We start from the raw sequence: 17517 nt of genomic DNA on the forward strand, positions 1-17517 counted from the left end.
TATACATTGGAGAAGTTCTTTCTAAGCTGATGTTAATTGCTTCCTGACCTCTCTGTTAATTGAGCAATGTCTGGGTTTCCACACCAGGGAAAGCCTCTTTGCACAATCACAAAAATAACCTGACTAGCAGGACTTGTCACTTGCTTAAATAAGCTGATGAGGTTGCAGAAAAAATGAAGCTGGGGATGCTTAAAAACACCTGTGAAAGTGTCAACTGACTCTAAAGGACACTAACTATCAATTAGGATAGGTTATCTATGGAATGCAGTTTCTTTGTTCTTAAAGTTGCTACTTGAAGTTGAAGTGTTAGCATATGTGAGTATTTTGACTCTAAGCTGCTTATCAAAAGAAATTTTTGATAAGACAAAATTAAAATATTTTCTATTGAGGGTTATACAATAACTTCATTACATCACTTAGAATCTACTCACTATTTTTATTTATTTATTATTATCTTTATTTATTGGATAGAGACAGCCAGAAATCAAGAGGAAGGGGGGGGTGATAGAGAAGGAGAGAGACAGAGAGAAACCTGCAGCCCTGCTTCACCACTCCTCCTGCAGGTGGAGACGGGGGCTCAAGCCTGGGTCCTTGTGCATTGTAATACATGTGCTCAATCAGGTGCGCCACCACCCGGCCCCTCTACTATTTTATGTACATATGAATACACTCATTGGGACATGGAAACATGTGATTTGGTCAGTCAGCCATACTTGGGTTGATATAAATAAAGTCCAAGTTCTATAGGGTTTGATACCCCACATCACCTCCCTAATACTTTTTGTTCTGTCACAGGGATGGCCTTATTTTTGAAAATAGAATTTTTTTTTTTGGAAAATTTAAAGATTGATTCTATTCCCCATTATATCAGTCTCTCTCTGTAGAGAGGAATTTGAAAGCAAAAATGATTTTAATATGCTTGTGCATCTGTCCATAGAATTTCCTAACTGTGGGAAGCCTAATGAGAAGGTTCCTAAAGGCAGGTTAAAACTGCAGCACAGGGCAGAAATTTCCCATTAGCTCTAAGAGGTCATTAATAATGTCATTTGGCACAGTTAGATGTGTGTGTAGAAAAATACTAGAAACAATAAGAACTCTTTGCTTTCCTTCTGCTTTTCACGTTTGTTGGGGCTCCTGCTTACATGGAAATAGACATGATAGAGAAATGGCCATGGCTTTAGCATTCATTATATAGGTACTTTGACACAGATGGCTTCTACAGAGCATAATATGATGTTACTCAATTGCAGGGAATTGGGAAATGATCTTCCTTGGATAGGTTTATAATCATATGAACTAGTTGATTTTCCTAAGGGCATGATCACTTCCCACCTTGTATTCTGTAGGTAGTTCCAATTTTTGCTGGAAAATTCAAAAAAATAATTTAATTCATAATTTTCTTTGAAAACAAGGTAAGCTTCATTTCCCCCTGATTACTTTAGATTATAGACAGGCTTGTTAGGAAACACATTAGACAACATTATGTGCTCCGTAGCTACTGATCCACTTCTTTCTCCTTTGAATAGTTTCCTGTTCCCTTCCTAGTTTCAAACAATATTTCTAAAAATAGGATCCACTGATAACCATCCATTGTTAAAGGAAACTCACAGATAGCCTCTCAACTAAAGTACACTGATCAATTCAAGCATATTTTAATGAAAATATGTGTTTACCAACTACTTTGTTTTATTGCAACCAGGATTCTTGCTGGGGCCTGGTGCCAGCACTACACAGGAACTGCTCCCGGTGGTCATTCTGCCTCCCCACCCCCTATGTGTTTTATTAGATAGGACAGAAGGAAACTGAGAGGGGGAGAGGGAGCTATACAGGGAGAGAGAAAGATAGATAGACACTCGTAGATCTGCTTCACTGCTCATGAAGCTTCTCCCCTGCAGGTGGGGACCTGGGACACAAACCTGGATCCCTGTGCACAGTAACATGTGTGCTCAATTGGATGCATCATTGCCTGGCTCCCTTACTACCTTTTTAATTTTTATAAAATATTTATTTATTCAGTGGGTTAAGCGCACGTGGCGCAAAGCACAAGAATAGGCGAAAGGATCCGGTTCGAGCCCCCGGCTCCTCACCTGCAGGGGAGTCGCTTCACAGGCGGTGAAGCAGCTCTGCAGTTGTCTATCATTCTCTCCCCCTCTCTGTTTTCCCCTCCTCTCTCCATTTCTCTCTGTCCTATCCAACCAACAATGATGACATCAAGAACAACAATAATAACTACAACAATAAAACAACAAGGGCAACAAAAGGGAAAATAAATAAATATAAAAAAACTTAAAAACTATTAAAAATATTTATTTATTTATTTTCCATTTCTGTTGCCCTTGCTTTTGTTTTTGTAGTCATTATTGTTGTTATTGATGTCATCATTGTCAGATAGGACAGAGAGAAATGGAGGGAGGAGGGGAAGACAGAGAGGGGGAAAGAAAGATAGACACCTGCAGACCTGCTTCACCCCTTGTGAAGTGACCCCCCTGCAGGTGGAGAGCCGGGGACTCAAACTGGGATCCTTAAGCTGACCCTTGCGTTTTGCTACCTACGCGTAACCCGCTGCACTACTGCCTGACTCTTGACTAACTGCTTTTATGTAAACCAGCTGTATTTAGGATTGGAGGGGGAGGAAAATTCATTCTCATAAGAAAAGCTACTTGAGCAGCCAGGGAAGTAGATCAACTTGTAGAGCTTGAGATTTGTAGGCTAGCAGTTGCTTGATTCAGTCACTAGGATTCTGACATCTTTCTCTGTTTCTTTCTCTCTTTTTCATTTGAAACAAACACTTTCCCTTATGTTTAATAAATATAATGTTAAAAAATATTAAAAGCTACTAAAAAGACCCATGTAGAAAATAGTTTCTTGGGGCTGGGTGGTGGCACACCTAATTGAATGAACATGTTATGGTGCCCAAGGACCAAGGTTCAAGTCCCCAATCCCCACCAGCAGGAGGAAAGCTTCACATGGTGAAGCAGTACTGCAGGTGTCTCTCTGAATCTCTCCCTTTCTATCTCCTCCTTCCTTCTCCATTTATGGCTGTCTCTATACAATGAATAAATAAAGGTAATACTAAGACATTAAAAAAAATAGTTTCTTTTGCTTTCTTAAACCCTAAGACAGCAGGAACCTCCTGCTTCCTCCTTAGAGCCTATATTTCCCCCAGTCCAGGAACCTCTAGGGTGGGGCTCACTTTCCTGAATGCTTCTCTCAATTCATACCAAATGATATTGCATCTGCCCATCCAAACCTAATCAACTCAGCGAGTACCACCTCAGCATGCTTCACTTCAGACTGTGTCCAGAGATGTCATGCGTGGAATGTCAACCTTTTAGTCTTATTACTCAGGTGAGACCTTTCCTTTCATGGTATTCTCTAATTCCATTCCAAGTGGTTCACTTCCTAACAAAGTCCCATAACCTAGATATAGACCAGGTCCCGTGAGATAGAGCATATGTTCACATGTATCCATAAATTAGGGGAAAATATATACCTGAAAGCAAAAGTACATAATAGTCTGCAGTGAGTCAATATAAAGTTCATAATGAATTAGTGTCTACTTAGACTTAGATACCCTCCTGACCTACTTCCTTTTATACTTCCCTCACTCATTCCAAAGCTAACCTTATCAAAGTAAGGACTACAAAAGTTGAATAAGGGCAGGAGACTGGCATACTTTAATGATGACTCTGTAGTCACTATCAGGCTACCCCAGTAGCTGGGGCCCTATTCGGGGAGTCCTGAGATTCCCAAACAGACATGATGGGCCTAGGCCTTGAATAAATCCCTCTCTCCATTGTTACTTGTCATTTCTATCAGGAACAACAAAACAGACCCCTTTGTGGGCCCCCATACGACCTTGCCCTCAACTTGGATCAACAATGGTAGAGAATGTTTCATCCTCCAAAGGGAGGCAGGACAACATACTCTATGCTACACCTGAGGAAGACAGCTTCTGATACTGGGGCAGTTTGGAACATTCCTACTCATGACCATAGAATGTGAGCTCAGATCTACAGGGATGCAGCGGTCACATAGGCTCCTAAGCTGAATATGAGTCAAAGATAACATCAAATCGATGGAGTTTACAGTCAACAATATTTATACAGCTTTCCCATATTTGGGAGCTACTCTTCCCTGATCTAGCTTTCTCGTCCTTTTTCCAGCCATGACATCATCTCCCAAGACAATAACTTGGATCCACCTATATATCAGATTTCAGGCTCAGGCAAAAAACAAAAACAAAAACAAAAACCAATAGTACAGTCATAGGCCCTTTGGAATATCACTGAAATATGCCTACTAGCTATCTAGAAAATGGAGACCCCCCCCCAACTCTTCATCTGCACTATTCCAGCCTTTATGTTCATGATTAGTCAACAATTTGTTTGGCTTTGTATGTTAACTCTCTTTTTAGTTACCAGGTTCCAGATGCTAGCATAATGCCAACCAGAATTCCCTGGACAGACATCCCACCAATGTGTCCTGGAGCTCTGAGTCCGCAGAACCCTGCCCCACTAGGGAAAGAGAGAGGCAGGCTGGGAGTATGGATAGACCTGTCAATGCCCACTTTCAGCGTGGAAGCAATTACAGAAGCCTGACCTTCCAGCTTCCGCATCCTACAATGACCTTGGGTCCATACTTAGAGAGGGTTAAAGAATAAGAAAGCTATCAAGGAAGGGGATGGGATGCAGAGTTATGGTGTTGGGAATTGTGTAGAGTTATACCCTCTTATCCTATGGTTTTTTCAGTGTTTCCTTTTTATAAATAAAATTTTAAAAATTAGGATAACAGCAACAGTGAAAAAAAAAGTTTCTTGTGTAGAAGACAGTTTTCAAGGGCACCAGTGTACATGGCCTAATTTTGGAGAAAACTGCTATGTTTAAGCCACCTCTTTTTTTTTTTTTTCTTTGTTACCAGAGCACTGCTCAGTTGTGGTTTATTGTGGTGCGGGGGATTGAACCTGGGACTTTGGAACCTCAGGCATGAGAGTCTCTTTGCATAACCATGATGCTTCCTACCCCCACCTGTTGAAGCCACTTCTAATGAAGACTACTGTGTACAAGTTTTTGAAAGCATTCATGTTCTGGCTTCATGAGAAAGACTAATTCCTGATCTGTACTCACTGAGGAAAACTCTTTAGCATTGGAGTCTTCAATCTGTATTTTAAATAGTACTTTATAGGCATTTTTGAGGTACTGGGAAGTCTGAGAACTAATGATACAAAAAAGAGAACATGGAAAAGTTGCTTTTGAATCCAAGGCTTTTATGCTCCACAGACTTCATGTAAAATATAATGGATCCTAGTGGTCTTGTGGTCTTAGTAGTCATCTACTTGATGACAAGAATTGGTTGTGTGAGAGGATGTATAAAAGGAGAAAAAAGAAATGAACTGAGGTTACTACAAGAGGAAAAGATTATAGGAAGGACAGATAACTAGTACTGTTTCACAACTGAACTTGCAGGAGACCATCAGACTGTAAGGATTTTCTGTCTCAAAGATGCACACAATTTCCTCTTGAACCCTTCCTGTCAGGGGTCTGTTGAATGTTGATTAGTGTGTGTTGTATAGGTTGTTTGGAATTTGTGGTCTTAACTTTGGCATCAATTAACACAGAGCAATTATTTATTGAGGACTACTTACATATGAATGTATTTTAGACTTCTGCTGCATACTAGAATCAAATGAGTGTCCTAATAAACCTCTCTGTGCCCTGTGCCCATTCCCAACTAAGTCAGAGTTTCTAAAGATATGGTTCATAACTTCCCTGTATGTTCTTAGGTATTGTCAATTTCACTCCTTCTTTTGGGTATTATGAACGTGGTATTTTTAGCATTTATGTGAGGGGAAAGATACAGCATTTGAGTGTATAAATTGGAAAAATAGTTTTTTTCAAGCCAGGCTCTGTTTTAATATTTTTGCATATAACCATGTGAGCAGAGCGTAACACTTTTGTCCAAATGGGACTAATATCTGTTAGCTAATAGGTAGGTGCTTATAAAGAGGACTTTTATAAAGATGATTTCATTTGCTATATCATTGTATTATTCAATACTTCATCTAACTCTCAAGAAAATATATCAAGTCATTGTTTGATCTTCATTTAACCATGAAGAAATTTGGACTCAGAGATGTTAAAAATTACCTCAAATAATAAATAATACTGTTATGTGTAAGGCACGATTCAAGATGTATTCTGCATCATCACTAGATGATTTTGATGTTATCATATGAGTTTTTATTTCCAGGAACATCATCATTAGAACAATAATATGTCTAGGTGCTTTGTAAGTAATGTATTTTGTGATGTAAGAACTTTGGGAAATGTCATATATTGTATGCTAATGGTATAACACTCACTGAGATGTTATTGAATAAAGCATTGTTTTTGATAATGCTTCATTATGGGCTGTTTTTTTACTGCTTATTATTGCTATTTTTACCATTATGAGATGGTTTCCCCCCTACCCACCCCAAAGAGAAGGAGACAGAGACAGGAATCTACCACAGTGTAGCTTTCTCAAGTATGGTAGGAGTCAAGCTTAAACCTGGGCTGCATACAGGACAAAGCAGGTGAGCAACCTATCAGTCTGACAGTTTTATTTTAAATTTAATCCTTTATTTGATGAAAGAGGGAAAAGAGACTAGAGGATCATTATGTTACATTTGGTACCAGGGAAAGAACTTGGAGCCTCACATATGCAAAATAGGTGTTCTACTTTCTCCCTACTGTAGCAAGTTATCACTGAAACCACACTTGACAATGGAGCTTCCATAGGAAAGTGATCCTTCAAGAACAGTCTCCTGCTCTATAAATTAGATCCCAGTATTCCGTATTAAGAAACTAATACATAAATTCAGTGACTTATCTACATTTGTTGAGTATGCAGATGTACGAGAACCTAAGTTCAAATAATTCAGAAAATTCTCTACTGACTCTGAAGTCTGGAATTTTAGGAGGCTGCCTTTATCCATTTTCTCTTATTAGTAAAACTTGACATGAAATTGTTTAAAAAATGATATTGAAAGCCATATGTGAAGAGGTTTTGAAAACTACTGAAGAGTACATAAATTTTAAGACTAGGAAGAACATACTTTAAATATTTAGCATTCAAATATTAATTTTTTTCAAAGAGGTCCATTATCTTCTTATCTAAGTCTTTTGAACACTTTTGAAGTATGGTCTCTGTAGAAAGGCAACTTTTAAAAAAATTTCTTAGTTAATTATAATTGGATAGAGATAGAGAGAAATTGAGAAGAAAGAGAGAGACAGAAAGACACCTGTAGCCTTACTTTATCTTTTGTGAAGCTTTCCCCCATAGGTAGGGACCAGGTACTTGAACCCAGATCCTTGTGCACTGCAATGTGTACACTTTGCCAAGTGCACCACCACCTGGCCCCTAGAAAGACAAGCTTTGTTTTTGTTAACCCTGAATATCTTTATTTTATCAATCACCCTTGAACTTGTGTATATATATGTGTGTCTGTGTGTATGTGTATGGAATCAAGGACTTGTGTGTGTACACTTTTACCTCTCTGGACTGCTTGCATTTATCCAGATATTGAGACAGAGCAAAAGGGACAGAGACACCACAGCACGGAAACTTCTTCCATTACCACAACACTTCCTATGTACTGCCAGAGCTTGAGCCTTTGTTGCACACATGGCACTGCAGGTACCTGATCTAGTGAGTTAACACACTCTTGAAATTGTTTAGTAGCATTTTTGATTTATTAGATAATTCTTGGGATTATAAACTTATGCAATTTGGGGTTTCCATTACTGACTTAATGAATTATCAAACTAAAAGTGATGTCAGCTTTGTCCCATCTTTTGATTCGTTTTATTATGAAACTGAATTTTGTCCTTGGACAAACACTCTCCTGTTATTATATCAAAACAGGACATGAATGTTAAGGTTATTATGCATGCATAGTTTCTTTAAAGTTTTTTTTATTTACAGAGGAAAGCAAGAGTGAGAAACAAAGCAAGAGTCAACTTTGCTGAACATGCTTCGCTGGAGAAATAGCGGATTGGAGAAAGTCATGTTTCCAAAATTGGAACCCATCTAAAGCTAGGGAAAAGAGAAGCTAAAAATGTTCCATGATTGCACAGATGGTTCTACTTCTGAGGAATATATTTGGGGCGGGGGGAGAATCACTTCCTAAGTCAAAAGGTAATCCCATTAAGGAGAACAAAGACCAAATAATTGCATATCCAGTGAAGATGAAAGGCCTCTTCAAGTCCCCTGCTCACTGTGAAGAAGAAACAAGCCCAGAGGGACAGCAGACAGCCTTGCTCATAACAAATTAGATATGCAGTTGGCTGTGTCACCAAGCAGAGTCAGAGTGGAAATTACAGCACATTGAATGCAGGTGAACAATGAAACTACAGCTAATGTGTATCTCAATTCTTCTATTTATGTTCTTCTCCTTGTCCTTCTCTTCAATACACATGGAATCAATTGATAATAGCAAAGAATCCAGAAAAATGAGGGAGGAGTTGGCAAGATTCAGGAAAGATGTTTTTCACAAGAACAACTACTCTATCTGGGGTGGGTAGGAAGGAAATGAAATAACAGCTCCTGAGTAGGTGTTCATCAATGCAAGAAGTAAGGGCAAGAGAGTGGAAAATAGAAGTTGCAATGTACTAACTCCTAGCTTGACACTTTGCATGGCAAGTGCCAGAAAATTATATAGCTTGAAAAAAATATGCCATGGTTCCTTCCTAAGAGTTTTTGGGTATATGATCTATCTGAACCTACAGAAGGCTGTTAAGCTCTACAAGTTAAGTGCTACTTGAGGGTCTGATGTTAATGGATTTCTACCCAGGGACCACGCTGGACTGTGTTGTGCATTCCTGGAGTGAGATTCAATTTTGCTCAAACTCTTCTTTGACACTGGAGGCTTCATTTTCATTTTATAGGTTCATACTTTAGAATCCTTAAAATTGAAAACATCTCCGAATGTGAAAAATACCTTCTGAATAGTAGAATCAATTTGTGTTAAAGATTAACATTGTTATGGCATTATAATGAAAAGCTAGAGCTCTGGGTAATTTGAAAGTGTGTGGGTCAACAAAATATATGGAGTAGGGAAAAGGTAAAAGAAAGGAATCCTATACAATCAACATTTTGTTTTCATGCTCTGTACCATTATCAGTTTGACTCTACTTTTTCACAAGAAAAGGGTCACTTATTCTTAATGCTGGAAGTTAAAGGAGATAACCCTTCTCTTGAAGGTACACTACATTCTTACAAGCACATGTATCTTAGAACCTGTTACATGTTTCTGCTTCAACACACGATGCACATTCATTCCCAGTGCTTTGAATCAGTGCGTAGAGAACATGAGTTTTACTATCTTAAAGTAAGCAATTATGGGTATTTATGTTTGGCAAATGCAGATATCACTGAAGATACCAATTAAAAAAAAACCATTTACATTGGGGGACGTTTTTAAAAAACTAATTATACAGTTTGAACTGAGGACTGTGTCTGAATCCCTCTCTTCTCTCGAATTAATTTTCCACATTCTAAATCCGTAGACAAAGTGGTTCCAGAAGTGGAGTTGGTTGGATGGGTTTGTTTACACTGCAGTCCATAAAAGAAACAAAATGCCTTGCATGCAAAAGAAATGAGGAGAAAAAAAAAGAAAGGAAGAAACAGAAATATGAATAAATCAGAAGTAAAAATGAATGGTTAAATTAAAGTTTAAAAACAAATGAAGCTGGCAATTATGAGAAGCACATTAAAGCATAACATATACAAGCTTTTATTTGTCAAAGTAGTTGCATAAAATAAGATACCTCAAGAGCAAATTGAAAGTTAAAACAAAACAGGTCAGTTAATTTTTCCTTTTAATCAAAGGTAATTTCTTCAAAAAAGGTCCAGGGAAAAGGTATTTAATTTTCCTCAGAAATTGGGGAATAATTTCATAAAGATACCAATAATCCTCATTTCTGAGAGTTTAAGAAAGAGTTTCCACTTACAGAAAGTGTAGCTAGCATAAGATTATTCATCAGAACTACCTATATAATTTACAGGGCCTAGTACAAAATGAATGAAATTCCTTATTCAGTAGCTACTAAGAATTTCAAGACACCTAAGTATTATATCAGCCCTGCTATGAACACCTCATGTTTTAAAATTTCAAATATTTTAAAGTTGAATAGGAAGCTTGATATAATACAATGGTTGTGACTTCTGCATGTTATCTTGGTATACTTATAAATGACTTATTTTTAATCAAACTAGCTTATTCAGAAAAGTGTAACCTTCTGTTGTGATTTCCATAAAAAAATCAAAGTTACTGGCAAAAATGGTTAGTTACCTTAATGGAATTTGGAAAAAATATGGTATCTGATAAATTTTATTATCATTGTGTATTGTTTACTTTTGTTCCCAAAATAGCAAATTTTCTTCTAATAAATCATACTTTGACAGAGGAAAATACTCAGTTTTATATCACTATATTCAGATCTTTACACAGGTTCTTTAGCGTTAGAATATGTGCTCAGCAACTACACTTAAGAATGATCACATTTCTCTCAAAATCTTTTTATATCTCTTCCAGTTTTAGATCTATCTTTTTTCTCTCTGGGGTTTCTATCTTAAGAGCAAATATCTGCCGGAGAAATTAACTGAGTTTGGAATTTCTGCACTGACATTGCAAAGCACACTAATTGGATTTAGTATAGAAGGCACTTTCTTCTCTTTAATAAATGATGGGGTTGCAGTGCCAGCCACCTCAGGCAGGGATTCAATAGCCCTGACTCATATATAGCTCTTCTGGGCATCTTTTTCAATAGACCATCACTAAAAAGGGTAAACCATTAAAAACAAAAACAAAAACAAAACCCCAAACTCCAGAAAGCTAAAACAAAGGAAATAACTACCCAGTCTTAGAAAGAGAAGACTCACCTGTTCAATATCATTGTTCTTCCGGGATTTGTATATAAATTCTCCAATAGCTACAAATACAGAGAGAACCAATCCAGCAGCCAGAACAATGAAGATGCCCCCAATATTTTCTACTCCCAGGGCACTGGCCTCCTTGCTGTCTTCCTCGGGGCAGCCATTTCCCCGCCACCATTTCTCTTTCATCATATGCAGTTTCCCCTCTTCTTGTAATTGTAGAATTGCGATAGTGATTTTATCCCGGTAAGGAGAGCCTACAATTAAGATTATTTGGGTATTGGTCACCAAAGAGTTGAAGAAGACATCAAGGAAGGATTAGTGTATTTTTTAAAAAATTTATTTTAAAAAAGAGAGACATTAACAAAACCATAGGATAAGAGGGGTACAACTCCACACAATTCCCACCACCAGATCTCCGTATCACATCTCCTCCCTTGATAGCTTTCTTATTCTTTAACCTTCTGGGAGTATGGACCCAAGGTCACTGTGGGATGCAGAAGGTGGAAGGTCTGGCTTCTGTAATTGCTTCCCCGCTGAACATGGGCGTTGATTGTTCGATAGTATCTTTGAGGTAAAGTGTTCTATGGCTATTGGTAAAGCCCAGTCTACACACTGATTGACAGGGGCAAGACAAAAATGATTCCTCTATTTTGAAGACTCATAATTGACAACTTGAGATGAAGTCTAGTCCAGACTCATTGTTCCTTTTACATAAGGAAAAGCCAAGGAAGGAATTTTATGACCACTTCTGTTTCCAGTTATTGGTTCAAGAATCTTTTTACTTGATTGGAGATTCTACTGATTAGCCTCCACTTTTTTTAAAAAAAAAGACTTTTGATTGCCTAATATTAATGACAAGTTGGCTCGATAATCACTAGTGTCATTTCCTCTTTTTCCTAAAGGAATAATTAAATATTTTCCAGTCTCCTTTGCAATTCAGTGTGGCCCTGTGACTGATTTAATGTCACTGCGAACTAAAGAGATGAATACCTTCCGTCCAGTCTCAAATCCTTTCAGTATAATACTGCATTCTCTTTCCAGAATATGCATCAGGAAAGAAGGATTTCAGTTCACCTTCAAATTGGAACCACCAAATTGATTGGTGTTTAGGTCCCAGGATAATAGTATGAAAAAACCCCTCACTTTTCATCCACATTAATCCATAGCAAGGTTAAGAAATACACATTTTGGGGCTAGGTGGTGGTGCACTTGATTAAGTGCACATGTTGCCATGTACAAGGGCCAGGGTTGAAGCCCCTGCTCCCTACCTGCAGGAGGGATGCTTTTGGGAGTAAGTGTCTCTCTGTCTCTTCCCTTTTTCCTCTCCCCTTCTCATCTCTATTTATCTCTGTACTATCAAAAGAAGAAGAAGAAGATGATGAAGATGATGAAGTAGAACAAGAAGAAGAAGAAGAAGAAGAAGAAAGAAGAAGAAATAAGAAGAAGAAAGAAGAAAAAGAAGAAGGAGGAGGAGGAGAAGAAGTAGAAGAAGAAGAAGAAGAAGAAGAAAAGAATAAAAGAAGAAGAAGAAGAAGAAGAAGAAGAGGAAGAGGAAGAAGAAGAGGAAGAAGAAGAAGAAGAAGAAGAAGAAGAAGAAGAAGAAGAAGAAGAAGAAGAAGAAGAAGAAGAAGAAGACCACCACCAAGAGTAGTGGATTTATAGTGTAGGAACTGAACCCCCAACAATAAACTTGACAGAAGAAAATTATTAGTAAAGCAGGGAAAGTTTGCAGACACTGATGAAAGTAGTCAGTTCATGATATCTACTTCATACACATATTAAGGTATTTCTAATGGTAGGTTTTGAGCAACACTGTGGTGTTACAAAATCCAGTTAGCTTTGGAACATTTGCAATTGGCATAATCTATAGCTCATTTTCTAATGGTGTCATTGAACTTTTGATTATTTTAGGCTTTGTAAGCACTGAGGTTAGTCTGAAGTCAGAGATTTCCAGTTTTGGATGACTTAATTAGTGCAAAAAAAAAAGAGATGTGAAGACAGGAAAATTAGGTTACTCAGTTTCTCCTTGGGTAAGAAAAAAATTCTTCAGAATTTTGCCTATTACCTAAGATATACTCTCCTAGATGTTTATTGTGTGCACATTTTACACTTCTTTGAAGCTGGAAATAAAAATGGAAAACAAAACACGAAACCAAGATAATAGCAAGTAGAAAAATGTGAAGTCTTAGACCTAGGAGAGATCTTGGGAATTATATTGTCATTTCATTTATTTTAGAACTGAAGAACTTTAGGATGCGGAAATGCAAAGTAATAGAATAGGTTTTGGCAAAGTCAAGAATTTAGGTCAGTTCTCTTCTCTGTTAGTGTTATATACCTGATAGCTTCTCCTTTTGCTCTACATGCTCCTCTCTATGCCCTCACATAGACCTTATATTCTGTAGCACAGTTTAAGTTAGAGAAACATATTGTGACATTTGTCTTTTTTTTTTTTTTTTAATGTCTTTGCTTCTAAGACTTCCTAAAGTCATTATCAGTATTCAAAAGCAAGTCCAAAAAAGGAACAGAATGTTTTGGAGTCAGATTGTGACTCGCCAATTGAGAGTATAGATTTTTGGTGAGAAAATGGTCCTTGTAAGACAAATGAAAAGATATTGGCTGCTTCCTTAAACACCCCCAGAATAATGGTTAGGAACAAAATTAGCACCATTAGCATGCACATACTGCATGAGCAATTAAGTGGGCCATGAAAGCTTTGCTTTAATGTACAGAACAGTGTTGCAAAGGGTCTATGAATTATTCTTTTTTTAAAGACAATATATATATAATTTTATTTTAGTTCATTTTTATGTAGATGCAGAGAGAGACACACAAACAGAAAGAGAAACACCAGAGCACTGCTCAGCTCTGACTTATGGTGGGGGCGGGGGCGGGGACTGAACTTGGGACTTTGGAGCCTCAGGCATGAGAGTCTGTTTGCATAATCATTATGCTTTCTCCCCTCACCCTATGAATGATTCTTATGGAAGTTGTTTCAACAGTAGTCATAGCAGTATACACAGTAGGCACCGAACAAATGGTGACTGACGCATTCCTTCTGCCTTTAGGCTGCACAATACCTAAACCACTTCGGATAGATGGGCATTGAATCTGTGTATAAAGTTGGTCTCTCAGGAAGGCAATTTCCAGCCACCTGGTAACCTGCTTAAAGCCTTAATTGCTCTCATTCTTATAAAGTTTTATTTCCAATCCCTCAGGAACTACATTTCCAGAGCTACTGTCCTGAGTGTTTCTGAGAAACAAACTCTTCAATTTTGTGTTGCGACTGAGTTGACTTTACCAGTCCTTAACCAACAGAGTTGGGAGGCCTTAGGGAGTCAGGGCAAAATTCCAAGTACATAGAGAGTTTTTAATATTGACATATTTTTTTAACTTTTAGTTTTAGTTGCATTCTTGGGCTGAGTGACTCTGGAAGTAATTTATTATAAGTCACTTGAAAAAAAAAGTATATGTTATCCATATACATCTTACTGAATAGCAACTGATGTTTCTTAAAAGTCAATTCATCATAGAAGAAACATCTCACAAATTTATCCAACAGCTGTATTCTCAATGGAGGTATTCTTTCTGAGGTCTGCCATCTGTTCCAATTATCCCTTCATTGTTTTTGTTTTAAAGTCATGACAGGTTTATAACTGCTATGAAAAATTCCTGGAGTGTATTTCTTTTTATCCGGGGATTGGGAAAGATTCTTTTAGTTTTGGAACTTGCATATTAATGCATGAGTGAGACTGACACAAAGTAGACTGAGATGGTATGTCCAAATCTCTTTGTGTCGCATAACATAAAATATTGTGGGAGAAGACTGAGTCACCTTCAAATCACTCCATTAATTCACAAATGTTTCATAAAAGATCTGACTGTTTCTGTGTAAGTACCGCGCACTAACCGATTGCGCCACTGGAGCTCCAGATCCGATTGTTTCTTTCTTCATGGCCTACTATCCCTTCAAATTGTGACTCTAGAAAGGATGAATATGGGATGATCTCATTCATAGACAGAAGTTCAAAACAAGAATAGAAGGGAAACCACTATGCAAGCAGAACTTGGATTGTACTTGGTGTATGGCACCAAAGTAAAAGACTCTGGGGTGGGTAGAGGAGAGGGATCAGGTCCTGGAACATGATGCCAGAGGAGGACTTAGTGGGGATTGAATTGTTATGTGGAAAATTGGGAAATTTTATGCATGTACAAACTTTTGTATTTTGCTGTCAGTTGTAAACTGTTAAATCCCTCAATAAAGAGATAAAAATAAAATAAAATAGATCATGACTATAGAATTATATTCAGTTAAAAATATTTTTTAAAAGTCTCATAGAAATGTAAATATTCTCAGAATAGGTAATATGCACTGCTATTTTTCTTTTTTTATCTATTGGGAAAATTAATTGCTTACAATAAATAGAGTTGTTGATATAAGTGCAAATTTTTCCAATTTTCTACAAAATGTTTTCACTCCCAGCCTAGGTTCTTCTCTACCATTATGCACAAGGACCTCAGAGCTCCCCTGCTTCTCTTTCAGAGTCCTTTACTTTGGTGTAATGCACCAAACCCTGTCCAGGAGCTACTCCTTTTTAATATTGTATATAAACTTTGTATATGAATGAGATTGTCTCATATTTATCCTTCTCTTACTAGCTTATCTCACTTAACATGATTCCTTCAAGCTCCATCCAAAATGAAGTGAAGAAGGTGACTTCACCATTCTTAGTAGCTGAGTAGTATTCCATTGTGTATATACTACAACTTTCTCAGTGACTCATCTGTTGTAGGACATCTAGGTTGCTTCCAGGTTTTAGCTATTATAAATTGGGCTGCTATGAACATAGGTACACACAAAAAAGAGATATCACAATAAACATCACAGAAATCCAAAATTCATGCAAGGCTTCTATGAGCAAATATATGCCACCAAGTTAGAGAACCTTGAATAAATGGATGAATTCCTAGAAGCATGTACTCTTTCAAAATTGAACCAAGAGGGACTAGAAAATATGAACAGGCCAATCACAGCTAAAGGAATTGAAATAGTCATCAAGAAATTTCCCAACAATAAAAGTCCTGGAGCAGGTGGTTTTATAAATGAATGCTACAAAACCTTCAAGGAAGAGTTAATCTCTATACTTTTTAACTTCAATCCAAAAGACTGAAGACACAGGAATACTCCCTTCTACCTTCTATGAAGTCACCATCACCTTGATACTAAAAGCAGACAGAGACACAATAAAAACAGAAAACTACAGACCAATATCTCTGATAAACAGATATACTAAAATATTGAACAACATTCCAACACACTAGATATAGCAGTATATTAGAGAGATTGTACATGGCCTAGTAGAATTTATTCCAGGGATGCAATGCAATCCACCACATCAATACAAGAAAAACCTTAAACCACATGGTTATTTCAAAAGATGTAGAGAAAGCCTATCACAAAATCCCATATCCCTTCATGATGAAAACAGCTACAAAAATGGGACTAGATGGAAAATTCCTTAATCTAGAAACAGAAATACACATACAGAAGACCCATAGCCAACATCATAGCCAATGGTGAGAAACTGAAAGAATTCTCACTTAGATCAAGTACTAGACAGTGCTGGCTAATATCACCATTACTATTCTTTTTAATTTATTTGTTTATGTATTATTGGACAAAGACAGAGAGATATTGAGAAGGATGGGGAGGGAGAGAGACAGAGAGAAATCTGCAGCACTGCTTCACCACTTGTGAAGCTTTCCCCCAGCAGGTGGGGATGAGGGGTTTGAACCTGGGTTCTTGTACACTGCAATGTCAATGCTTAACCAGTTGTGCTTCCACCTAAGACTCCTCACCATTATTATTCAATATAGTATTGAAAGTTCTTGCCATAGCAATTAGATAAAAGAAAGGAATTAAAGGAATCCAAGTTGGAAGAGAAGAAGCTAAAATGTCACTATTTGCAGATGATATGATAGTACACAGATACACCAAAAACATAATTATAGAATTTAGCAGGAATGTCCTGGAAAGTATCAGGCAATATATTAAGGCATCAGGTAAAAAATTAGTATACAAAAGTAGGTGACATTCATCTATGAAAACACCAAGTCAGAAGAAGAAGAGATCTAGAAATCAGTACCATTCACTATAGCAACAACAACAATAAAATATCTAGGAATATACATAAGAAAAGACGTGAAAAACTTGTATACTGAATGGACAGAAGCTGAAAGCATGCCCTCTCAGATCGGGGACTAGACAGGGCTGTCCACTATCACCATTACTTTTCGACATAGTATTGGAAGTTCTTGCCATAGCAATCAGGCAAGAGAAAGAAATCAAATGAATACAGATTGGAAGGGAAGAAGACAAGCTCTCACTATTTGCAGATGATATGATAGTATACATAGAAAAACCTAAAGAATCCAGCAGAAAACTACTGGAAGTTATTAGGCTATATAGCAGGCTACAAAATCAATGTACAAAAATCAGTGGCATTTCTTTATGCAAACACTAAATCTGAAGAAGACATCCAGAAATCACTCTCATTCACTGTTGCAGCAAAATCAATAAAATACCTAGGAATAAAGCTG

General features: G+C 37.3%; 1 protein-coding gene across 5 annotated transcripts in view; it reads right to left on the bottom strand.

The window, feature by feature from the left end:
• The window catches only part of GRIK1 (glutamate ionotropic receptor kainate type subunit 1), a 519153-nt gene that overhangs the window by 13811 nt on the left and 487825 nt on the right, over positions 1 to 17517 (bottom strand). For 4 of the 5 annotated variants that reach the window (XM_016190588.2, XM_060198591.1, XM_060198592.1 and 1 more), the window contains one exon: positions 10924 to 11174. In XM_016190588.2, the coding sequence (XP_016046074.2) occupies positions 10924 to 11174 (251 nt within the window). Of the gene's footprint in view, positions 1 to 10923; positions 11175 to 17517 lie in introns of those variants that run through there. The other variant, XM_060198593.1, reaches the window with a different exon arrangement.

This window comes from Erinaceus europaeus, chromosome 9 (assembly GCF_950295315.1).
Source record: "Erinaceus europaeus chromosome 9, mEriEur2.1, whole genome shotgun sequence".
Lineage (NCBI taxonomy): Eukaryota > Metazoa > Chordata > Mammalia > Eulipotyphla > Erinaceidae > Erinaceus > Erinaceus europaeus.